Source organism: Xyrauchen texanus, chromosome 16 (genome assembly GCF_025860055.1).
Source record: "Xyrauchen texanus isolate HMW12.3.18 chromosome 16, RBS_HiC_50CHRs, whole genome shotgun sequence".
Classification (NCBI taxonomy): domain Eukaryota; kingdom Metazoa; phylum Chordata; class Actinopteri; order Cypriniformes; family Catostomidae; genus Xyrauchen; species Xyrauchen texanus.
The window spans coordinates 41,512,874-41,539,822 of record NC_068291.1 but is presented as its reverse complement, the minus strand read 5'-3'; the positions used below and the strand labels follow the sequence as shown (position 1 = coordinate 41,539,822).

Sequence of the window (26,949 nt, the reverse complement as noted above, 5' to 3'; positions counted from 1 at the left end):
TGGTAAGGAAAAAGAGAGTTTACCTACTAAGAAGCAAACATGGAACAAATTAACCAATGCAACATCTATTTCTTTTTTGGACAGGCCCGACAAAGAATACGGTTGTATCTCAAAACTTTGTAAACTGCCTACTAAGCATGATTGGAAATGTGGCACCTCACATTTAATTTCAAATTCAATTCACGGACTTACAATCCTATTCCAATCCTATTATTGCTTTCCTTAAGATGTTGTAAAATAAAGCTTTTTCAGCCTTATTCATGCCGTCTAAGTAGGCAGCTCACTACGTTTTGAAACACAGCCTTTGTATCACTATACAGTAGCTGCAGGGAATTGTCAGATTTGATCTTACATCATGTGCATGTTTCGAGAACGAGTCTGCGCTGGACATCATGGCTGCCGTTCTCTCATCCAGCTCACCAAGTTTCTGTCCTCTCTCATCCAGAGCTATCCTAGCCCGTGCTAACTCTCCCACCACACCCGACGCAGCCCCCTTCATGCCCTCCATACCACCTGGTCCAGGGATGTGCTGTGCCAGGCTACGTGAAGGCTTACCAGCCACCAACTCTCCAACTGCAGGCACGAATACCAAGAACAAGCATGAACATATCACAAATGCAAGTTTTGATAGTTTATGGTGATGAGTGATAACAGTTGTGCTGGAGATGAACAGTTTAACATATTCAGATACAATGTGTCGGATGTGCATTATGTGCAAACCCCGAAATGTAGTTTCATAATGTTTTGGGGCTTGTTCATTGTCTTCCGACTGAGTTAGCTAAATTTGAGGGGCTGCCTGATGTTAGCCAATCAGAACAGTGTGGGTTACATTGAAGTTTTAAGGAGGCACTTAGGCCAAAACCAAGTGTTTCATACAGAGGGCCAAAAACAGGTTGGAAAATGATCATATATTACTAAATTGTTTTGGTGCAAAAAGACTTTTATAACATTATCATAAGACTTCGGGGAAGATAAAAGAATATATAAAAATAGCACTTCATGAACACTTTTATAAATATGAATATATGAGAGTGAAAGTTGATGCTTACAGAGATCCTCTCTGTCCAAGGACTGTGCTCCACCTCCAAATAAGCCCTTGAAAAACCCTCTGTTTGGAGCCTCTGGGGTCTCCACTGGGGTAAACAGCTCTCCTAGCATCTCCTGGACAAATCAACACCTCAGAATAAATGTATATAATGATATGAAGAGTGATGAAACAAAACAAGACAACTTTGCATAATCTAAAATAGAAGAACTAAGAACTTTTTTTTTTTTCGGTCACTACATATTTAATTGCATTTGATGACTGTACATCTGTTCCAATATGTGGACAAACAGTAATAATTCAGAATTGGCATGTGTATCCAAACTTTTACTGGCGCCGATGTATAATATCCCATACAAATAAATAAACATGAGGCAGTCTGACCTGCAGGTTGTCGCAGGTTTCTTGGCTATAAGTGAGTCTTTGGATCTCAGTGGGAGACGTGAGGTACAAAGCCTGACCCTGGTTGGAGAAACAGAAGGTTCTGGCTATCCTCATGTCTGTCAGTGGAAGGTAGTTGATATCCAGCAGCGGCCGCAGACTGGGCAAACTGAAACAGAGGGTTAACACACTTAGGAAGAGAAAATATATATATATATATTTCAAAGTTCTGCATTATCTTACCTCACAATACTGAATCAATGTTCTGATGGCAAGAATGTATTTTTTTGGTTAAATTTTTTAAATTGATATATTTTTGGAAAAAAGAGATTGAGCAGCACTCAACCAACATGTAAGAAGACAAAACTTGCAGCATTCGGTCATCGAAAACTTTTATTAAAATAACATGTAAACAAAGAACCAGCTTAGAGTACTCCATACTCTTTCTCTTTCCTAGCGTTTGTCCCGCCATTTGGTGCAGAGTTCGCTTCGTGATAGTCCGCATATATATATTTTGATTTTGCAAGATTTTTACGCCGGATGCCCTTTCTGACGCAACCCCCAGTGACTGGGGACTCTCACTCACACAGGGCAATTTAGAGTCTCCAATTCACTTAACCTGCATGTTATTGGACTTGTGGGGGAAACCGGAGCACCCGGAGGAAACTCACATAAACACAGGGAGAACATGCAAACTCCACACAGAAAGGCCCTAGTTGAGCCAGGACTCGAACCCAGGACCTTCTTGCTGTGAGGCAACAGTGCTAACCACTGAGCCAACTTCCACCGAGCTTTAGCTGGCGCACAACCACCCTAACATTATCCTGTCGGACTTCTTGACAAACTTGGCAATTAAATTTCCCCCTCAATGATGGCAAGAGATCCAGGCCCCGAAGCAGCAAAACAGCCCCAAATCATGATGCCATCGTATTTCACCATTGGGATGATGTTTTCATATTGGTATGTGGTGCCCTTTTTACAATTCAACCTTAGTTTCATTAGTCCACAAAACACTTTCCCAGTAGTGTTGTGGAGTGTCAAGGTTTTAGGCATGCTGCAACGTTTTCGTTGGAAAGCAGCGGCTTCCTTTGTGGTCTCCTGCCATGGACACCATGCCTGTTTAATGTTTCCCGTATAGTAGACTCATGAGCAGACATGATAACAGTTCCAATGATTCCTTCAAGTCTTTATCGGTCACCCTAGAGTTCGTTTTTACCTCATGGATCATTCTGCGGTGTGCCCTTTGAGTCATCTTGGCTGGACGGCCACTTCTAGGGAGAGTAGCTACAGTATTTAATCATCTCCATTTATAGACAATTTGTCCAACTGTGGGCAGATAAATATATAAGCACTTCGAGATAACATTGTAACCCTTTCCAGCTTTATGCAAAGCAACAATTCTTGATCGTAGGTCTTCTGAAATCTCTTTTTCGTGAGGCGTGGTCCACGTCAGCAGATGCTTCTTGTGAATAGCAATCTCAAAATGTTTGAGTGCTTCTTATAGGTCAAAGTAGCTCTAACCCACACCTCCAATCTCATTTCATTAATTAGATGCCAGGTTTGCCAACTATGGATGGGGATTATTAGGAGGCCATGATTGAGATGGGCCAATGGGGGGAATTTAGCCAGGACACCGGGGTTACACCCCTACTCTTTTACGAGAAGTGCCCTGGGATTTTTAATGACCACTGAGAGCCAGGACCTCAGTTTAACGTCTCATCTGAAGGACGGTGGCTTTTTAGAGTATAGTGTCCCCATCACTATACTGGGGCATTAGGACCTACACAGTCTGCAGGGTGAGCACCCCCTGCTGGCCTCTCTAATACCTCTTCCAGCAGCAACATTAGTTTTCCCAGGAGGTCTCCCATCCAGATACTGACCAGGCTAAACCCTGCTTAGCTTCAGTGGGCAACCAGTCTTGAGCTACAGGTTGATATGGCTGCTGAATTTCAGCATCATAACATTCACATTTATGCATTTGGCAGATGCTTTTATCCAAAGCGACTTACAGTGCACTTATTACAGGGACAATCCCCCCCCGGAGCAACCTGGAGTTAAGTGCCTTGCTCAAGGACACAATGGTGGTGGCTGTGGGGATCGAACCAGCAACCTTCTGATTAACAGTAGTGGCCCACTACGCCACCACCACTTCATAAATGATGCATCAGGTAAAAAGTATTTGAACCTTTGAAAATTACAAAATCACTGCATTCGGTTGTGCTGCTTCTAGCCAAGTGGCCGGCTCCCATTCTTTGGCTGCGCTGCTTGTGAGGTTTGTTGAGGCATGCTGCCCCCTGTACTTCAAGCTTGAATTGATTCAATGGTAAAAAAATATCGACTTTTATCACAGAATTTATGTACAGGTCAGCGGGAAGGATTAATTGTTTATTTCTTTAACGTGTTATTTTTTTTAATATAATTAATCCACACATAAATTAATGTGTTAAATTGACAGCCCCAATTATTATGTTTTCGTGTGTCTGGAAATATACATATTAGGCATATGATCATGTTTATGAATATTTCATACTCAAAATTCCACATATTGCAATTAAATTATAATTTTTTACATTTCATTTTAATTCTACATTCTTAAATAAAAATTGTAACTACTATTATGCATCTTGTTATACATCTATTAATTCAAATGGAAATTTAAAAAGCATTATCAATAAAATTCTGGTTGGCACATACAGTATTCATGCCTTATACAATACAATAATGGAGGATTTGTATGTATATACAGTGGGTACGGAAAGTATTCAGACCCCCTTAAATTTTTCACTCTTTGTTATATTGCAGCCATTTGCTAAAATCATTTATGTTCATTTTTTTTCCTCATTATTGTACACACAGCACCCCATATTGACAGAAAAACACAGAATTGTTGACATTTTTGCACATTTATTAAAAAAGAAAAACTGAAATATCACATGGTCCTAAGTATTCAGACCCTTTGCTGTGACACTCATATATTTAACTCAGGTGCTGTCCATTTCTTCTGATCATCCTTAAGATGGTTCTACACCTTCAATTGAGTCCAGCTGTGTTTGATTATACTGATTGGACTTGATTAGGAAAGCCACACACCTGTCTATATAAGACCTTACAGCTCACAGTGCATGTCAGAGCAAATGAGAATCATGAGGTCAAAGGAACTGCCTGAATCAGCTCAGAGACAGAATTGTGGCAAGGCACAGATCTGGCCAAGGTTACAAAAAATGTCTGCTGCCCTTAAGGTTCATAAGAGCACAGTGGCCTCCATAATCCTTAAATGGAAGACGTTTGGGACGACCAGAACCATTCCTAGAGCTGGCCGTCTGGCCAAACTGAGCTATCGGGGGAGAAGAGCCTTGGTGAGAGAGGTAAAGAAGAACCCAAAGATCACTGTGGCTGAGCTCCAGAGATGCAGTCGGGAGATGGGAGAAAGTTGTAGTAAGTCAACCATCACTGCAGCCATCCACCAGTCGGGGCTTTATGGCAGAGTGGCCTGACGGAAGCCTCTCCTCAGTGCAAGACACATGAAAGAACACCTGAAGGACTCCAAGATGGTGATAAATAAGATTCTCTGGTCTGATGAGACCAAGATAGAACTTTTTGGCCTTAATTCTAAGCGGTATGTGTGGAGAGAACCAGGCACTGCTCATCACCTGTCCAATACAGTCTCAAAAGTGAAGCATGGTGGTGACAGCATCATGCTGTGGGGGTGTTTTTCAGCTGCAGGGACAGGACGAATGGTTGCAATCGAGGGAAAGATGAATGCGGCCAAGTACAGGGATATCCTGGAAGAAAACCTTCTCCAGAGTGCTCTGGACCTCAGACTGGGCCGAAGGTTCACCTTCCAACAAGACAATGACCCTAAGCACACCGCTAAAATAACGAAGGAGTGGCTTCACAACAACTCCGTGACTGTTCTTGAATGGCCCAGCCAGAGCCCTGACTTAAACCCAATTGAGCATCTCTGGAGAGACCTGCAAATGGCTGTCCACCAACGTTTACCATCCAACCTGACAGAACTGGAGAGGATCTGCGAGGAGGAATGGCAGAGGATACCCAAATCCAGATGTGAAAAACTTGTTGCATCTTTCCCAAAAAGACTCATGGCTGTATTAGATCAAAAGGGTGCTTCTACTAAATACTGTACAAAGGGTCTGAATACTTAGGACCATGTGATATTTCAGTTTTTCTTTTTTAATAAATGTGCAAAAATGTCAACAATTCTGTGTTTTTCTGTCAATATGGGGTGCTGTGTGTACAATAATGAGGAAAAAAATGAACTTAAATGATTTTAGCAAATGGCTGCAATATAACAAAGAGTGAAAAATTTAAGGGGGCCTGAATACTTTCCATACCCACTGTACTTATCAAGAATGTATATCTAAATTTTTTTACCTGAGGGTCATAATGTGACCGTTGGCACAGAAGCAGGCGATGCAGATCCCCGTGTTCATCATCACCACATCAGCTCTGAGTACAAAAGACGTTTCTGTGATGTTGTGCTCGTAGATGCAGTTTTGGGAGGGCAGGGCCACCACTTTGGCCTGTTTCTCGGAGCAGACCACAGCGTACTGACATTCTGGGTTCTCCTGTGAAGATGGAGGGGAGGTCGGTCGGCGTTTTCGTGTCCGTTCTCTCTCTTCCTCAGGGGCGTTGGGCTCGTACCAGGACTCATAAATGTGGGGTAGAAGAGTGCCGCTGGCGTCCAGCTGGGCCATGCGCAGGATAGCTCCTTTCAAACGCACTACACATCCTGTGATGACACGAAGTGTCAAACCATGAGCTTGTTTTGTTTTACAGTGGCAATAAAATATATGTGAAACCTTTGGAATTAGATGGTTTTCTTTATTAATTGGTCATAAAATGTGATTTTATTTAATCAAGTATAGACAAACGCAATGTGCTTAAGCTAACAACACACAAACAATTATAATCTTTCATGTCTTTATTGAACACATCCAATTAAACATTTACAATGCTGTGGATAAAGTAAGCGAACCCCTAGGCTAAAGACGTCAACAAAGGCTAATTAGAGTCAGGAGTGGGAAAACCTGGCATACAATTAATGAAAGGAGATCAGAGGTGTGGGCTAGAGCTGCTTTGACTTATAAAAAGCACTCAAACATTTTCCAAGTAGCATCTGCTGACGTGGACCATGCCTCACAAATAAAGAGATTTCAGAAGATCTATGATCAAGAAATGTTGCATTGTATAAAGCTAGAAAGGGTTACAAAGTTATCTTGAAGAGCTTAAATATGTATCTGTCCACAGATAGACAAGTTGTCTATAAATGGAGATGATTTAATACTGTAGCTACTCTCCCTAGAAGTGGCCGTCCAGCCAAGATGACTCAAAGGGAACACCGCAGAAGTTGAGTGATGCAGCGGGACAATGACCCTAAACATCGAAGTAGATCCACTACAGAATGGCTTAAAAAAAGAAAAATCTCCCTTTTGGAGTGGCCCAGTCTGAGCCTTCACTTTAACCCAATAGAGATGATGTGGAATGACCTCAAGAGAGCCTTTCACACCAGACATCCTAAGAATATGGCTAAGCTGAAGCAGTTATGTAAGGAAGAATGGTCAGAAACTCCTAATCAATAGCTACCAGAAATGCTAGGTTGAGGTTACTGCTGCCTAAGGAGGATCAACAAGTTATTAAATCCGAGGGTTCACTTACATCACTGTGCATTTTTATGTGTTCAATAAAGACATGAAAGATTATAATTGATTGTGTGTTGTTAGCTTAAGCACATTGTTGTTTGTCTATACTTGTGACTTTGATGAAGATGAGATCACATTTTATGACCAATTCCTAAAGAAAACCAGCTAATCCCAAACTTTTTCTTGCCACTGTAGATGATTCATGAGTTCCATGGTTTATGTAAGGAACAGTTCAACCAAACATTGTCATCATTTCCTCACCTCCATGTTGTTCTGATCACTTATTATTTATATTATTCACATGATACAAATATTATTGTAATTATTTATAATTGCTGAAGCTTTCATTGGCATTCCGAATGGACGGAATTGTCATTAAGTGTCAAGGAATAAGAAAAGTCTTACCACAGAAAGAAACAGTCTTACCACAGAAAGAGACGCCCACAGGCTGTTGCATCCTCTGCTCAGGTGTGGAGGGCACGGTGAGGGCGATGGCCAGCATGCTGCCCAAAGAGGTGCCAAACCACAGGCTGGGCACTGCCACCATCTCACTCTTCTTGGACAGAGAGTCACAAAAGAAGAAAGAGGAAATGACCTCACGAGACTCCCTGTCGATGCTGGTCACACTGGAGCTGCGCGAGCGGCTGAACGAGTTGTCCCTGGCGTCTGAGAATACGTTAGCCCATCAGGGACAAAAAGAGAAAAACAAATGGGGACAAATTATTATGACTTACCAAAAAAATATAAAAAAATACAAATAATAAAAAATAAAAACAATTTATGAGAATTTCTGAACCATATCAGGATACCTGCAATGTCAAAATGATTAAGAAATTATTCTTAGGAAATATTTTAAATTGCATTTATGAGATGTACAGAAAATTCAAACCACTCTAAAAGAGAATTCATGAAATGTGTAAAACATTCAGCTACTGTATTAATACATATCAGGGCACAAAACTCTATTACAGATCAAACATTTCTTTTACCATCAGAAAACCGCATAAACTCATAAAACATTTACATTTATTATGAAAAAAGATTTGCAGAACATTTATTGTCGCTCTTGAAAAACCAGATGCACTGAGATCAATTAAATACATTCATTCAAATTCTAAAGCCGTATAAGGTGAGTCAAGAAAAAAGTCAAAACATGTCCTGGTTAAATTTCACACCAAAAATCAAAAGAAAACTTTCCATATAGGAAGGGAAGCTAATTTTCAGAACCTATTTTTAGGACATTTGTTTTTTGTTTTTTTGCATTGTAACACGATTTTCATGAAATCTAAGCATGCCATTGTATCCCTACTTTTCATTTCCATATATATATATATATATATATATATATATATATATAGGGAAATGAAATGTAGGGATAAACTGGCATGCTTAAATGTCATGGGAATCACGTTACAATGTACATACAATAAATATATTTATATATTAATTGTGAATTGTTTAAACATCTTGTTAGTATTTCTGGTAGTAATTTAATTTTAATATTTACTAAAATTGCTTTTATGCTGATCCAGACAGGTTGATTTTCATTTTTTCATTCCAGTAATGACAATAATCTATTTTTGCATTACAGTAATGAGAATTGGGGTGTGGTTATTTGTCACTGGTATTAAATGGGCTTCATTCTTTATGATTTATGATTTATATATATATATATATATATATATATATATATATATATATATATATATATATATATATATATATATATATATATGTTTGATTTTAGGGTGAAATATGACCCAGACATTTCTTTGTTTACTCGTAAAATGTCTGCAATTTATTAGTAAACCACGTAATGACAGCATACAAGGAGACACCAAGATAAAAATAGATGTTAGTGTGAGTCTTTTTTTGAAGATGTTGTTCAACTGTAAAAGATGTTAAAGGTATTAAAGACTGAATGTTTGTTGATGATCATTACACACAAACAGTTAAAAATAAAGCACGATTTGACCGTACGATTTGGAGGATAACACACCAAATGTACACATAATTATAAGGTGAAAATACATAATCTGCTTTGCTTTAAGATAATTAATCGATTTTATTTCTGTTGTGTAAAGTGTGTGTATGTGTGTGTAAAGTGTGTGTGTGTGTGTGTGTGTGTACTAAACAAATCATTTTGAACCTAAATCTGTAATCCGTGTAAACTAAGACTGAAAACAGGTGAGGGATTAAAAAAGACAAAAATTCAGTATCCACAGCCAAACCAAAGTTAGAAGACATATTTCAAGCCACATAAACCCCACACCTCAGTCTCAGAGTTAGTACGAATCAGTCCAGGTCACTCACTGAGGACAGAATCACATTGTGCAATCTAACAGAAAGATGCTTCATAATTCCTCTTCATTTCCTTCGTACAACTCTGTTGTTTCTTACCGGGGAGAGAGCAGTGATGGCTCAACTTCCTGTCTACATGCAAAACAGTCAGTTTGAATTATTACTAGCTAGCTAAAATACATTACATACACCGGTACATACATTTAGGACTGAAACATACTCTACGCATTTACGCGAATGCAAATGCTTCTAGCTTTGCAAACACAAATCTGGTGCGGCGTTGCATTCCAAAAATGTTTTAGACCAAATCCACCATATGTTCATTTAAAAACTCTGTTTTCAGTTTCCTAGCTTCATCCTTTTCCAAAGTGCGTGGTAATGGAGGGCATTTTTCAAACACACTATTTTTGGGGTAGACGCTGTACTAGTGTGAATGAGAGGCATAGCCTCATGTAGCCTCAGACTGCTTATTTATAATAAAATGCAAGTCCGCAGTACATTCTCATCAGTTCCACTAGGGGCTTATAGTCAGCATTAGCAAGTTTTCTCTTTCAGGTCAGTTTACGGAGAATCTTACGGAGTAAGTTAGATAAAGTTGACATGTTTGAAGCTAGCTATCTGTACTATAAAGTATCTGGTTTATTGGTACAGACAATTGCAGGTAACTCGCCCCCTTGATTACTCAGGATTGTTTCCACTACAGTCACATAAGAATGCACATTTAGTATGAAAGAGACAAAAAAGACTACACGCTTACAATGCATTGACCAAGCATTTGCATGACCGGTTGCATACTTGCACAAGAGTATGTTTCTGCCCTATATTGGCAGCTACCTACGAAGGGAACTTTCAATGAATTAAGCGGATTAAGCAACAGCCCGTTAAATTGAGCTTGCATACATCGAAGTGCTCGCGTTTACATATGTGCATAGAGTATGTTTCGGGCCTTGGACAGTAAACAGTGAGGCAACTATCTAGTGTTTGAAATATGAGCTCTGGTGTACAAACTGCAACTTCAAGAGCCCTTTTAAAATGATGCTTAAAGTGTTTAAGTGTTGCTTAAAATCGCCCAGTGGATCAGTGTGGAGGAAAATTATCACCTGCAAAAGACCTACTGCTACTCTAAGAAACTAAAAGTGAAGGAACAAACGCTTACCATCTTTCAGATCACCAATCATGCTAATTTTCCGGGATATCTTTGCTGGAAAAAAAGAGATAACAGCTCTGAACAAATAATAAATGCCAGTACTCTGGGATATAGGCTGTTACAAGAGATAGAAAAAGTTTAATTATTAATCACTTGTTTATGAGAGAAGTGAGCAGATTAAGAAGAAAATTATCAGCTGAAGAATGATGATGATGATGTAGAATGAAGCCACAGAGCAGCCACGAGCCCTTAAAGAGAGACGTGTTGATTCAGATCTAGTATGTTACAATCAAAAGGAATTTGATCAAGGTCGAAAAACTGCACTGAGATCAGTGGCAGTGAAACCAGCACCGGTCAAGCATCACAGCACCAGGTGCCTCATTATGTCTCCGAGACAGATATTCCGAGATATTCGAAGCTCTTGAAATGCATCATGGAAGAATACAGAAAGACAGTACTATTGTTAAGATTAAACAAAAGAAATAAACCTACAGAACGGAAATTATGAGATTAAAAAAGTAAGATAAGTCTTTGGTTTCAAACCTGAAAGTTGATGGTATTTTCCTATCAGATTATTTATTAGATGTCATCCAAAACCTACAGAATAAGACTTCCTTTCTTCCAAGAAACACAAAACGAGCAAGTTCTCGCTTTTTTCATACAATGAAAGTGAATGAAGACACTGTTGAAAATGACAAGAATTTCCACTGAAGAACCAGAAGTAAAATCCATATGATGTATGTGCTATATTACAAGTCATCTGGACCTCTTAGCCTCTTAAACAGGGAGGGGCCCGAGAGGAGGCGCTAATCATGAAGAAGCAAACCAATATTACGATGTTATTCAACAAACACTTGCTTGATCTTATAGACGAATAGTTGTCGTTTTAAAGATTAGATTAGATTAGTTTCTTTACAATGAATATCCCAGATCTGATCAATTTTAATATAATGCTTTTAAATATGTTGACAAATGAGAACCATTTCATTTTCATAATTTGTACATTAGCGATTACAAGAATCATATTTAGAACCAGTAAAAATATAACGTAGCCACATAGACATATCTTTGGTCTTGATTAGTAGAACGAGCAAATTTGTTTTACTCGGAGACCAAAATACAGTGCGTATTAGCATGTGAAATCCACATGTATAGTAAACAGATAAACAATTTCCATCATATTTTGGTTTATTACTCATGAAAAAGAAACATGATATAGAAAACGGCATATCGCAACTTGCAGGAGACGATTCTAAATCAAACAAGACAACACAAAGTAATGTAATGTGGAGATCCTAAATATTCCTCAGAGTGTCATGAGAAGCTATGGTGGCTAATCGCTAATGGCATCTCTATAGCGACGGTTTATCTGTGATCGATTAACTGAAACACGATCCTTCTTAGATGTGTTAGATCATCGTCATTGGCTGTCTAGAGTGTGTTAGAATCCATATTTTGGATAGAGGCATGTCCCATGTGGGTGAGCAGAGCCAAAACGCGTGGATGGTCAATTTCACATTTTTTTAAGTGTGGAATAAGACGACATATTGTTATATAGTATACGTATTTTTATATTTTCAGTGATTCCGTTTTAATGTTCAATTAAACACCTGAATACTTGCATGGAGAGATTTTTGGACACTTAGATTAAAGAAAGGCCACTAGCGTTCCTTTGCTGTAACCTTTGATTTCTTTGTAGTATCAACACAATATTTTTGCCAGGTACACTTGACATGTTGGGGAATAACACCGAATATAGCATCCTAAGATACAACGTAAAAAAAAAAGAAAGAAAAACAACAAAGAATTTCTACTTTCGGAAACTACTATTTGGTGAGTTTTCTTAGCGGTGTCTCAGATTTGTTCAAAATCAGTTTTGTTTCATATTTCAAATTTAGGCTTTGGATCAATGCCTTTTTCACGCATCGATAATCTGAAGATTTTCTTGATGATGAGTCAGTCTTTTCAAGCATATTTCGCAACACAACTTTCTTAAAGTAGGCAGGGTAAATTTAAAAGGGTTGCACACCAGACGCATCTGGCGGACGACATGGCGTGCTCCCAAATTCAAAACAATAATTTTCTACTAAAAGGTACGCAAACAGCAGCAACGCTCACACCTTCTCTTAACCAGACACTACACGATAAGATTCCAGTAACAAGCAATCTGTCGACACTGCAATATTAATACACTAAAATGAGGATAACTGACAATAAAATGTAGAAAACAGAGCAATTACAGATGGAACAGTCTGTTTATTGAACGCAGCTCATTTTCTCAGCTCTGTAACGCTTTCTACATTAAGCCCATAAATACACAATCACATGCATACACAGGGCAAAGTTACATTATGGATCGCATTCTTATTCAGTCTGTTAATGTTCACGCTGTGCTCCTGTTATTTCGCCGATCTCCACGTAACAGGGAAGCGAAGAGAAAGACAGAATGAGCTGGTATGTCTCCCCTCTGCCATTTTGAACCGGTGTGTGTGACAGAGCTCCGACTGAAGAGAAGTTAGAGAACGAGACCTGAAGCACAACATTCGCTACGTGTGTGACACCCTCGGCCAAAAATCGAGTTGTTGTGAACCGGCTAGTGAGATGCCTGCTTTAATATACTGTAAAAATAATCATTTTAGGCCCATTTGTTGAATGCATGACGTTGCAGAAATAGAAACCATTCCAAAAATAGAAAGCCCCGTCGCTCGTCGTGTGTCACGGCTGGTTAGGAAAAAAACTTTATTAACATGGAAAAGATACATTTTATGTGTGTGTATCTTTTCCACAGTGTGTGTGTGTGTGTGTGTGTGTGTGTGTGTGTGTGTGTGGTCTCCCAATGCTATTATGGCAGATTGTTAAACAGAGGTCAACAGAGTAAATTAGAAAGCATGCAAAATAGGCTTCAAACGGCGGCTAATTTTACTATATCGATGCCTCAAAAATATATAGATAAAACAACGTGCCAATCAATATATCGCTATTTTATGACATCCCTATTCAAAGTGCCTTTTATAATATGAATTCATGAAATTAACCCAATTTTTCCTTAAAGTCATGGGCATGTATTTTCTGTTTGCCCTGAATATCTGTATATTCAAACCTGCTGCATCATGCATCGCGTTGTACCAAATCTGATTTTTTTTCTAGTTTTTATTAGGATTTTGGTTGAACAAAAAAACTGCATCTGGGATTTTATTCATTTTGAACTCTTTGTCTTTGCCCGCCGTAATACAGAATAAATAAGAATATATAATTTTTTTTACATTTTATAAATCAATTTGAAAAAAATAATCAGTTATCGGCCTTTCCCACCATAGTAGTTATCGGTATCGGCAAAATACACAATCAATATACCTCTAGTCTCCATTCACTTCTATTGTAAGGAAAAGAGCAGCATCAACATTCTACTTAACATCTGTTGTGTTCCATGGAAGAAAGATTGGTCATACGGGTATAGAACAACATGATGGTGAGTAATTAATGACAGAATCTTCATTTTAGGATGAATTATTCCTTTAAAAAGACAAAAAGGGATTTATTCCTCAAAAAGACAACAGAAAGTAAATTACTGTCAAAGTGTGGCTATAAAATAAACCACCAAGCAAGGCACAAAGCTCAGTTTCAGGGCTACTATGTCTTTAAGCAAACCCATTTGATTTAGAGTAATTGGTTTGGTTAGTTCACTTGGTTAGTAGAAGAGGAGCCCGATGCATTAGTGCAGAAACAGAGAGACCCAGACGGCCATAACATAAACATCATACAGTACCAAAATCATTGACAACAGTCTTGGATATCCGTCTGCTTTTGGACTTCACTGGAAAATGTGTTGAAAAGAACCAATTAAAGACAATAAAGACTTTCCTGGGAGAAAAACATTCTTAGCTTGTTTCTGAAAGTGGCATGTATTATTAATGTACTGTACCCTTGTCAATAAAATTTGGTTTGCTGTCATCATCAGAATTGCACGGTGAACCGGAGCCGACAGGAGCAACATCGTCTGCATAATAATGTGATATAGTCAAAGAGATGTTGTGTAATTATTTGGCAACTATCTGCATATCAAAGTCAAATTCCTTATAAATGAAACCTCCTTGGTCAGCACACCTGACTTGGATTCTGACTACGCTTGCAGATTCTTTTTATTTTTGCTGTGCTCAACACTTTTTAAATGTAATAGAACTTCACATTCAATTCACTGCCATTGCAGTATGTCAATACGTCTTAAAGGTGACGAATGTAATTTCTACTTTATTGGCAACACAAAACAGAATACAGCGAAAAATTTACAAAAGGGGGCGCGGTTTGGAAAAAGCTCATTAAAAACAGTCATTATGTTGGCTTGATTTATGTTGGATTTTTTTAAAATCCCTAAACCCAGAATAAAATTTGTAGCCTAAAGAGTGTTGCACACCAGACGAGTCTGGCGGACAACATGGCGCATTCTAAAATTCGGAAAAAACAAAATTCTATGAATGTACGCACACCAACTCTGCCACTCAGCGTCTGTCGGCGGCGCCAAACTACGACTCAGGCGGCTGCTCAAATTTTCTGCCACGCCACTGAGCGCAACTCCCATATTTTCCATTAAATTCAACATAAATCATTATCAAAAGGACATATTTAATTTACTCTACCCTTGGTAACCATGGTAACATTTGTGTGTACTGCCTGCCACCTGAACCACATCAATGTGCCCTGTGTTTGATACCTGTGCCGCGTCCTAGCCACGACGTGTCGTGGCGCTTCTTGTCCTGTGTGCGACCGCCTTAACACTAACAACTCCTAAAGCCTTCCACAACATCCACCAAACTCAGCACAGACCTTCACACTGTTCTGGAATAGTCTGCTATGTCATTTCTAACTAATCAGGCTTACGATTTTTCACAAAGCGCATGATCAAATATTCTAAATTGCTCAAATTTCCCAAAGACTTGCATTGACGGAATGTTCAAACAAGCCAACGGAATGCTTGTTAATTCAAACTCCAACTGTCAAAAATGTAAATGTAAACAAACCCGGCAGTCCCTGTACCAGGAAGTACTCTCGTAGTGATGTCATCGAACGCAGTCTGTCTTCAGGCTAGCTTTAAACTGGGCACGAGATTGGTGCTGCTTTAGCCGCAATGAGAGGAGACCAACAAATATCAACACGATCCTTTACAATAAAGCCTTTTATGACTCAACATAAATGACTGAACTGAAATACTCATTATACATGACTTAAAACATCTTGATGCAAGTTACCATGCAGTTCTAGAAATGCAATACTTTCATGGCGATTTAGTGTAAACTAGAAAGACAAACATCTGATTATTTATATCAGTCATCCCAGGAAAAATGTTATGTAATAATCCAGAAATCGCTTTTTTTTTCTGTATAGCCACACAGTGCAAACAGTACAGGTGCGGTGAACACTCAAAGTGTCTCCCGATGAAGTCACACACACATACACACATGTGAAATAGGTGATCCTCTTTGTCTACTTTGTTGGTTTTATTTTATTACTGTTAAGGTAATTGTAAAATCCTCTGAGAAGCAGGCTAGTGGCTAGTTGTTTACTAATGGCGGCTGTGGACTCTCATTTCTCAATGCTTTGTGTGTCATAGGTTTTTGACCAATCACAGGCTGCAGCACCTCTTACAGTCCCTATACCGTCCCAAAGTAACTACTCCAGAGAAGGCACTAAAAAGCCTACAAAAATGGTTCCTGAAAACGGTTCCAATGAACTGTAGTTCCTTAGGTGCGAATGCAACGAAAAGTACTACTCCCAGGGAAAAGTACCTAATGGGCTTTAGTACCTGCAATGGGAAAGGGCCAAACCCGCAGAAGGACTTTAAGTTATGCTGCCTCTCTCTCTCTCTCTCTAGCTAGCTAGCTGACTTTTTGTAATTCATAAATTCTGTCATTCTTCTCACCCACATGTTGTTCTAAACCTGTATTACTTACTTTCTTACGTGGAACACAACAGGAGATGTTAGGTAGAATGACAGTGTCACCATTCACTTTCATTGCAATACAATTTTCCATACAATGAAAGTCATTGGTGACTGAGGCTGACATTCTGCTAACATCTCAGTCATAAAGGTTTGGAACAACATGAGGGTGAGTAAATGATGACAGAGTTTTCATTTTTTTAGTAAAACTATTCTTCTTGCTTAATCAGTAAACCCTTTTATTTCATTAAAAATGTACAAACAGAAATGTAGAAAGTGGGAGGGAATCTTTACCTGAAGTTGGTGATTTGCATCGCTCCTCTGGGGTGGCAGAACTATCATTACCGTCACACAAACCTGTTGAATACAAACACATCTAAACCAAACAGCCAATCAGATCGTATTCAGAAAACACAAAACAAATGAATCAACACAAAAACACAGTATAGAGCACATCAAAGTCAAACTGAAAATTGCCGATATAAAGTGAAAGAAAGACCTTTGATGAGTGCCGTGTGACTTACTGAGGGAAGAGGAGCGAAGCTTTTTCACAGATTCAGAATAAAAGTTAGAGAGTCCGGACATGCAAGACTTCGTATGGAGAGTGTCTTTACGAAACCACAGAGAAAGATGAATATTGCAAGGGTGAGACAAAACAATGACACAAAATCAAATAAAACAGCTAGAAGGTCTTTGAACTCCCAGAGCCAATAAACTGGATTCAGGACAGTCTAGAAACATTTATTCCAAATTAATTTAACGGAGCACAGCAGTGCCTGCCCACTTTTTCATCTTTGTGGGTTCCGGAAGTATTTTTCCCATTCAGTTATCCCACAGAGATTGAATAGGAAATTTATCATATTCAGCGATTTTGCGCCAAATCACCTCAATCCGGGTGGCGGAGGACAAGACTCTGTCTCCGCTTCTGAGACCGTCAATCCACGCATCTTTTCACGTTTTCACTTTTCATTGTGCAAGACACTGTGACGACTCCACATGGGGGCTCATACTATCCGCGATCCACGCACATCTTACCACACGCCCCATTGAGAGAGCGAGAACCACTAATCGCGACAACGAGGAGGTTACCCCATGTGACTCTACCCTCCCTAGCAACCGGGCCAATTTGGTTGCTCAGGTTGACTCCTGGCTGGAGTCACTCAGCACACCCTAGATTCGAACTTGCGACTCCAGGGGTGGTAGTTAGCGTCAATTCTCATTGAGCTACCCAGTCCCCCACATATTGCAACTTTAAAGTATATTTAAGCAATAAGACATGAGAGGCCATGCTATATTGTGAATATAGTCATGGCTGGAAGGTGACATTGCACTGCAACATCCATATTCACAATATGGCGCATCGAATACCTTATTGCTTTTATAAAACGGTCCCCACATAATAACGATATTAAGGACACATATCATCAAGTGTTATATTTTGCAAGTAAATCATTAAATCCAACCTTCCACCAGAAAATATATTCCCTGGCAGTAAACTGTAAACCGAACATGGCTAGGCAACAAGAAAAGCGGTCAGCTATGGGTCTGCGGAGTGATACAAATAGAAGTTCCATGAAGAGGTCAGAGCTGTGATTTATCATGAATAAAAGCACGGCTGTTGACCAATCAGCATTCAGGAATGTAACTATCCGTTTTATTCACTTTATGCACTAGAGAAACTGGAGTGCAGCCATCTTGAAAAATGTTGTCTCGGAACTTTCGGTCAAGCAGTTCTATATAGAAATCTATGGTGTAGATGTCAAAATGTAAGTAGCTAGCGAGGTGGATTTACAGGTTTTAGAGTTGTCAAAAGCTATCATGAGTATTTTAAAGTGTTCAGGGGATGTCATAACTAAAAGCAGAGCAGGGGATTTTAAAACAAGAGTACTTTATTCATAAATACACAAGATCCTCATGAAAGTCCACGAGACAACACAAAGTCAATAAAAATGTCATTCACCCTTGGCATTATAGTTAAGGTGAGCAGATTTTTTGAGTGTTAAACCGGGACGGGGGAAGGGGTGAAACTATTTTCATGTCAACAACACAAGCACAAATTATTAACAAGTTGAAACCTAAACATTTAGCAGAATTACACGTATAACAATAAAACGCTTGTATCATTAAAAAGTTCAGTGTGTCATAGCTGTCCGAATGTGATCTGCCGGGTCAAATTTACCTCCGTGTGTCAGAACAAACGAACATATAGAGTGGCAGCAAAACACTTCACAAGCATTTTCACATAGTAAAGGGGTGCTGTAGATTTACCAAAATACCAAACATAATCATTTTGATTGACACTTCTCAGTAGCATTAATATAAACAGGAAGTTAGATGACAAAATGTGGACGAGCGGAGTGTGGAATAGGGGCGGGGCTGAATAAGGTGAATAATGCAAAATATCTAGATACAAATATACAAGTAGTTTAAGCGTGAAGGGAGCACCTTGATTGCGTCATTCGCAATGCATCATGCAAGTGGCCGGTTTGCCAGATTTTCCCAATTAGGATCATGGGTAGTGTAGTTCTTAAGCAGGAATTGCGCTATTGAACACAATGTCCATCCATCCATCCATCCATCTTCAACCGCTTATCCGAAGTCGGGTCACGGGGGCAGCTGCTCCAGCAGGGGGCCCCAAACTTCCCTATCCCGAGCCACATTAACCAGCTCTGACTGGGGGACCCCGAGGCGTTCCCAGGCCAGTGTGGAGATGTAATCTCTCCACCTAATCCTGGGTCTTCCCCGAGGCTTCCTCCCAGCTGGACGTGCCTGAAACACCTCCCTAGGGAGGCGGCCAGGGGGCATCCTTACTAGATGCCCAAACCACCTCAACTGACTCCTTTTGATGCAAAGGAGCAGCGGCTCTACTCCGAGCTCCTCACGGATGACTGAGCTCCTCACCCTATCTCTAAGGGAGAAGCCCGCCACCCTTCTGAGGAAGCCCATTTTGGCTGCTTGTACTCGCGACCTAGTTCTTTCGGTCATGAACACAATGTATAACACAATAATAAATTCCCATATGGAACAAATGAGTGGGATTTTTACTTCCAGAACCAGACTATGGCACTCTTTTGGTAGGCAAACACCTATCCAAAGGATTAATCAGAGATTATAATGATTTATAGATCCAACAATAATTAGAACTTCGTTATATATCTGTGACCATTTCGGTCTCAAGCTATATTAGTGTTTTTTATTACACCGCCTGGCCAAATAAAAGCTGCAGTTTGGATTGAAATAATGGTTATGATCTGGGTTTGCTTCAATTGGTTGAGGCTCAGGTTACTGACCAGATGGTCGGGGGTTCAAGCCCCAGCACCACCAAGATGCCACTGTTGGGCCCTTGAGCAAGGCACTTAACTCCAGGTTGCTCCGGGGGGATTGTCCCTGTAATAATTGCACTGTAAGTCGCTTTGGATAAAAGCGTCTGCCAAATGCATAAATGTAAATGTAAGTTCAGCTGAGTTGCTGAAATGTACTGAATGACCAGGTTATCCCATGAATGGATTTTTTCTTTCCTGATGACACAGACATATTCCAGGACAACAATGCCAAGATACATAGATTCATAAGGCTCAAATTGTGAAAGAGTGGTTCAGGGAGCATGAGGAATCATTTTCACACATGAATTGGCCACCACAGGGTGCTGGAGAAGACTTAACAGGGTGGTTTGACTCTCCCGTCGTCAATACCACCTTCAGCTTTCATTACATTCGTTGTGGCAATGTTTTGTCAACCTTATGCAACATGACAAAATTTATTTCCGACCAGATTTTTGGTCAAGATCTTGTATTGATGATGCTAGAGTTAAACCACTCTGTAAAATCTTCTCCAGTACATCCCAAATACTTTCAATGGGGTTAAAGTCAGGACTCTGTGGTGGCCAATTCATGCGTGTAAATAATTCCTCATGCTCCCTGAACCACTCTGTGATGAAGAGGAGGGCGGGGCCAGACCGTGACTATGCACGCCAGCCCCCCCAATTGGGCTAATCAGCCAAGGAGAGGGATAAGTGCAGCGGAACATGACAGTCCGAGAGAGAGAGAGCCACATTCAGCTGCACACACTACACACTCTTTCACAATTTGAGCCTGATGAATCTTGGCATTGTCATCCTGGAATATGCCCGTGCTGTCAGGGAAGAAAAATGTATCCATTGATGGGATAACCTGGCCATTCAGTACATTCAGGTAGTCAGCTGACTTCATTTTATTGCTGCACAACATTGCTGAGCCTAGATCTGACCAACTGAAGCAACGCCAGATCATAACCATTATTTAAATCCAAACTGCAACTTTTTATTTTGGTCAGGCAGTGCATTATTATTGGTATCAGTCTAATTAGGCTGATATTGGACGCAGATAAAAGCAGAGCCAAGTTTTAAGCACATTTAAGGGAATTAAACTTAAGACCTTTTACAACGTTTTCATAGGAATAAAAAAAAAAAAACGAAAAATATTAAATAACCATAGCTTCCACCAAATCACCATACATTAAAATGTTCATATGCCTGATTTCTTTTGAAGCATGAAATTTCTATTAATATTTTTGGTTTAAAAGCAGGCAAAACATTGTAGACTTGTGATATGAGCCATTATGTCTCAATTTAAAAAATAAAAATAACAAAAATAATTATATATATATGTATATGCACTGCCGTACATAAGTTTGGGGTCACTTGCCTGAAATGTTTCTCATGATCTTAAAAACCTTTTGATCTCAAGACATGCTAAAATGTTTTAAATGAGTTTTGTAGACAAAAATATAATTGTGCCAACATATTAATTTATTTAATTACAAAAATAATAATATAGTTTTTGAAATGGATGAACTGGACAGAATAATATCATGCCCAACATAGACGGGAACTCCTTCAATACCGTTTAAAAAGCATCCCAGGGTGAAACCTCAAGAAGTTGGTTGAGAAAATGTCAAGAGTACATTTCTGCAAAATCTAGGCAAAGGGTGACTGCTAAAATATAACACAGTTTTAAATTATTTGGGATTTTAGTCACAACAGAATACCAATAGTTAAATTTCTGTTTTTCCATAGTTGTGATGACTTTACTATTATTCTAAAATGAAAAAAATTATATATAATAAAGATGACACGGCAGTGTACACACACATATATATTAATTTATTAAGTTATTTATCCCCTTTTCGCCCCAATTTGGAAAACCCAATTCCCACTACTTACTAGTTCCTCGTGGTGGTGCGGTTACTAACCTCAATCCAGGTGGCGGAGGACAAGTCTCAACTGCCTCCGCTTCTGAGATCGTCAATCCGCGCATCTTATCACGTGACTCGTTGTGCACGACACAGAGACTCACAGCATGTGGAGGCTCATGCTACTCTCCGCGATCCACACAAAAATTACCACACACCCCATTGAGAGCGAGAACTCCTATTCATGACCACGAGGAGGTTCCCCCATGTGACTCTACCCTCCCTAGCAACCGGGCCAATTTGGTTTCTAAGGAGACCAGGCTGGAGTCACTCAGCTCACCATTCATTAAACTCACAACTCAAGGGGTAGCTACACAGGCCCCCAATAAAAATTAATAAATGGTATCAGGCAAAATTTATATTTCAGTGCATCCTTATTATTATTATTATTATTATTATTATTATTATTAATAATAATAAGACTCTAATGTGTAATGCTTGTAGCCAAATAAATAGGCAGTGAATTCAGTCTGTTGGCATCTGTGTATTTCAAAGGCTGAAACTCAGATTAGTAAACAACAAACAGAAAGAACATGCAAAAGACAGGGAAGAGAAAAGAACAGACACTGACACCCCTTTCTGAGCATATGGATCATATGGATTACTCAGTCAGAAAAGGCCACCTGCAGTTAGAAAGACGTGGGAGCACCACGGCCTGTAGACAGAGTCTGCTCATAATGAGCATGTTGATTTTACGTGATCAGACAGCAAGTGATACAGACAGACAAACAACAACAAACATGCAGAGGATATGATTATTAGTGGTTAGATGAAGCTTTCCCCTTGTGCTTCTGTTCACCTGCAGAGGGCTGTCTGGTTTTGCGGGGGGAGCGGGGTTGTCTGTGATGAGGGTCTGTCGAGCCGTACAGCTCAGCTGTGCTCACGTTCAAAAGCAGAGTTTTCTGAAGATAATCCACCACTGCAAGTCCATTACCATTGCCCAAAACAACTCTGTAAAACAACAATATAACTAAGCTTTAGAGAGAAATGATACTCAATTTGATGTACCTAGGCAAAAACATACTTTGTTTTTTGTAACCGTATTAAGTATTTACATATTGCATTATATACTGATAAGCATTTAAAAGTAAACATATAATCCTTTGGCTCTTAAATGTATGCATGTTATCAGGATAAAGCATAGATTTTCTCATTATACGCTGAATTTAAAAGTTGCTCAAGATTGTGCATCAAAATAATTTTCTCAATGTCGTGAATATGTAAGACTCTGAAAATAAAGCATCAGTTAAACTAAAAATCCCTATTTTGAAAATGTTGCAACTTTCATGGAATATTCCGGGTTCAATAGAAATTAAGCTCAATCGACAGCATTTGTGGCATAATGTTGATTACCACAAACAATCTTCTCGACTCGTCCATCCTTTTCTTTGAAATAAACAAAAATCAAGATTACAGTGAAGCATTTAAAACGGAAGTGAAAGGGGCCAATTTTTGGAGGGTTTAACCTTGTGTGACCGCGTGTACACATACGTGGACATTGTATTTTGGCTTCGCTATACGCAACGCATCATTTACATTTATTTAAACCGACTGACCTCAGTTCAGAAGACTCTGGGCTGTCAGTAAAGGGTTAAACTTTCGACGCACAGAGTCATGTGACAAAACAACATGGTGGAGATCGCAGGGGAGTTTGTGTTTGGTTGAGACACCAACAAAACTACATCTGGTAAGAAACCTAATCAAGTTTTTACTTTGAAACCTGTTTGAGTCAAAAGATTTTAGTCTCTAGTTACATACAATATGCCATTTTCTAAATTTGAGTGATTTATTACGAATCGGCACGCTGTTAAACCCAATGACCACATACGTGGACTTTATGCTCAGTTTCAGTTAAAATGTCCTATATTCACTGTGCATTATCACATTGAGATTAATGGAAGCATCTAAAAACTGTACAATGTTGCTTTCAGAGGCTTTATATGGAGTTGGCATGGAAAATAAGGTGCATTTCAAACTGTTCTGAGGCCAGTGCAGACAGACAGCACACTGGAGGTGTCATTCACTAAATAGGAAGCAAGGGAGCATCCTATAGCATCTAAGTGGATTCAATTTAAAGTTCCGTTTCAGGCTGCAGATGATGTTTGGATAACTCAACATGTTTGGAAGACATGGGACAATGATAATCAGTACATGTAAGTAGATTCAGAATGTGGACATACATTTTTAGGAAAACTATTTGGTTAAAATTATTATTATTATTATTATTGCATGTTTCTTAGAGGCTACTAGCTACAAATTAAAAAGGGGAATGGAAAATCCACACGGCAGTCAGGTAGGCGTCTCAGGAGGTTAAAGTCAGAAATGTGAAGCATATAATTTGATAAAAGCAGTTACATTAATTATTCTGTAGAACTCGTTTTATTATTTGAGCTGCAAATCATTAAATCATCGTTTTCAGTAGAGGGTTTATGGAGTCATGTTGTCATGGTAACGAAGTTGTAAAATTGAATCTACTGTAACTTTACACCGAAAAGGTTAGTAAGCGATTTTATCACACTAAAATCATGTTAACACACATATTGTTTACATCTTGTAGCTATACCTTTGAAACAGTGAACTAACAGATTGGCCCCATTCACTTTCACTATTGTAAGTGTCTCACTGTAATCCAGTTTTTTGCTTTATTTAAAGAAAATGATGGAAGTTATTTTTTGTGTTAATCAACATTATGCCACAAATGCGTTCAATTGAGCTTAACTTGTATTGAACCCGGAATATTCCTTGAAATTAGGCAGGAGATGATTTTATAGTTGCTTGACATTTGGAGATAGTTGTTAATTGACAATAAAGTACAATTAATCAAGAATCATTCATGGCGTAAATGAGTTGTTTTTTCATGGACTTACAGGCCATACGCGGAGTTGACGGAGAGGCTGGTGATCGGCTGAGGCGGCTCCCCGCTAACCCAAACCAGCTGAATTACCAGCTCCACCTGGTAACCTTGAGACTGTTTGAGGGGGGAACTTCTAACCCTGAACACACAAGACAGAAGACATAAGTAACAATATTAACAATAGGAAGAATAGCTGGAATAAGAATAGGAGCACATCTATGGCGCCTTAAACAGCTGCCTACATCGGGATCTCACTAGGTTTTGGAACAGAGTAAACAAAGTAGGATTTGCCATACTTGAGACAAGGGACATTATCTCGCAGGCCGTCAGAGGAGTTGTTACTGCTGGTGGAGGGGTGAGACTGAGGCAGGCTGCTCTGAGGGCTGGAGCAGGTTCCTGGGGTGGAAACGGCCGACGTCTGCTCCCCTCCACACTCTGGAGACTCCACTTCATTCTGCTCACACTGCATACGCACCTCCAACAGCTACACACACACACACACGCACGCACACACAAACAGGAACACTGTAATTAATGTACAGATTTATGCACAAACACACATATATGCACATGTCCGTAGCAGTGTATGTATTTACGTACAATGTATTTATTTTGTTCTACAAAATTCCCACATGATTCACATTTGCCGCGATTGAGGTTGAGGTATGGTTAGGTTTGGTTTAGGATTAGGGGTAATATAAACAGTGTAACTACAGATGTACACAATGCGATGGGGAGCTCGCGGTGTTTGCATGCATACCTTAATAGAAAATAATCGTTTCAAATTTCAGAACACGCCACGTCATCCGCCAGACACGTCTGGTGCGCGACCCCCTTTAATTTACCCAGCAGCTCACACTTTTTCATACCAAAGTTGTGTTGAGAATTATGTTTGAAAGACAACGACTATTGTGCAACGAGCAGCCCGATTTATATCTGAAAAAGTCGTGATATATATCGATAATCATCAGGAAAAACTTCTGATTATCGATACGTGAAAACGGCATCGATCCCAAGCCTAATGACAAGAAATTTAATGGCTAAATAAAAAGCATATTAAAACCGCACATAAATTATGTTGCTATATTTTACTCAAATCAGCAAATCCATTGTGAATATGCACTGTATCGCTTATCCCTAGAGAACATGTATTTACCTGCCAGAGAAAATAATAGGTTTATTGATGTAGGTTTTCTATACATTAGTGATAGACCGATATATCGGCCAGGCAGATTGATTTGAGTAAATATTGCATAACATAAATGTTAGTTTCACTTTAGAAATGTTGCGTACATCTGATAAATTGTATTATTTATATCAGCATTTATATCGGCCACACTGGCCTCTAGATATCGCTATCGGCCACTGAAAAACCCAAATCAGTCAACCACTAATATAGATCCTGCGTTAGAATATGTCATACCTGAACCACTTCAGTGGTGACTTCCTGTTTGCTGAACCTATACACAATGACATGAGCTGATACTCCAGCCACACACAGCACACGGCTCTCTGGACACCAAGACAGGATCTGGATAGCAAATGGATCTTCTTCCACGATATCGGTGCTGGATTTCTCCTCTTTACTGCGAGGCTTCTCAAAGACCTTCGCTGTTTTCAGTTTATACAGCACCTGCAGCATTACTGAACAACACAACACACAATCATTTCAATCCATTTGTAATTTAGCTTTATAAGTTATTACTCATTATTAGTGATGCACCGCAATCAAATATTCTGGACACACAGGGCCGAAAACCAAAACTGAAAATAATAACTTAAATTCTTCTTATAATATAATGTCATATAATATATAATTTATAAATAATATAGAGATTTTTCCAAATGATGACACTTTATTATACACACATTATCCTACCATAAAATATTTATAGATGTAAAAAAACATATAAGCACATCTTTACCTTACAAAGTGCTAATAAAGAGCCTAGAAATACACAACTTTCAGCAATTTTCATCCGAAAATTGCATCCCCATTAATTAACCTACTATATCATTTATTAGCCGGCCAAGATGAAATTGGTGGACTTTGTATTTTCCGCTCTGTATTTGGGGGAAAACCTGCAGAATGGTTTTAAACATATTAACAAGTGTTAATTTTGCTGAGAGTACTCCACTCGTATTAATAACAGCAAGAATAATCAAATTAGCCAAAATATTGAATTAACAAATATGCAAGAGGAGAGAGATGTGTAGAACTAATTCTGTCAAAATCTGCAGAAAGTTCTGTGGACTTTTACATCTGCAAAATCTACGTGGGCCTGATTATTCACATTTTTCAAGCTCAAAACATAGCTGTAGAATCTGCTTGTGACTGGAAACATGAAACTCACATGCGGAGGCATCCCAAAACTTGATCGATCCATCAGCATGTCTGTT

At 39.1% G+C, this 26,949-nt stretch overlaps 1 protein-coding gene across 3 annotated transcripts in view; it reads right to left on the bottom strand.

Moving 5' to 3' along the window:
* The window catches only part of LOC127657241 (syntaxin-binding protein 5-like), a 69,557-nt gene that overhangs the window by 5,419 nt on the left and 37,189 nt on the right, over nt 1-26,949 (bottom strand). The window contains exons 14-28 of one of the 3 annotated variants that reach the window (XM_052145946.1): nt 26,904-26,944; nt 25,973-26,193; nt 24,846-25,033; nt 24,563-24,688; nt 22,495-22,646; nt 16,761-16,823; nt 14,457-14,531; nt 14,301-14,348; nt 10,544-10,588; nt 9,487-9,519; nt 7,513-7,752; nt 5,819-6,176; nt 1,430-1,595; nt 1,050-1,161; nt 353-573 (exon numbers count right to left, since the gene is read on the bottom strand). In XM_052145946.1, the coding sequence (XP_052001906.1) occupies nt 353-573; nt 1,050-1,161; nt 1,430-1,595; nt 5,819-6,176; nt 7,513-7,752; nt 9,487-9,519; nt 10,544-10,588; nt 14,301-14,348; nt 14,457-14,531; nt 16,761-16,823; nt 22,495-22,646; nt 24,563-24,688; nt 24,846-25,033; nt 25,973-26,193; nt 26,904-26,944 (2,089 nt within the window). The remainder of the gene's footprint in view (nt 1-352; nt 574-1,049; nt 1,162-1,429; nt 1,596-5,818; nt 6,177-7,512; nt 7,753-9,486; nt 9,520-10,543; nt 10,589-14,300; nt 14,349-14,456; nt 14,532-16,760; nt 16,824-22,494; nt 22,647-24,562; nt 24,689-24,845; nt 25,034-25,972; nt 26,194-26,903; nt 26,945-26,949) is intronic. The other 2 variants (XM_052145947.1, XM_052145949.1) reach the window with 2 other exon arrangements.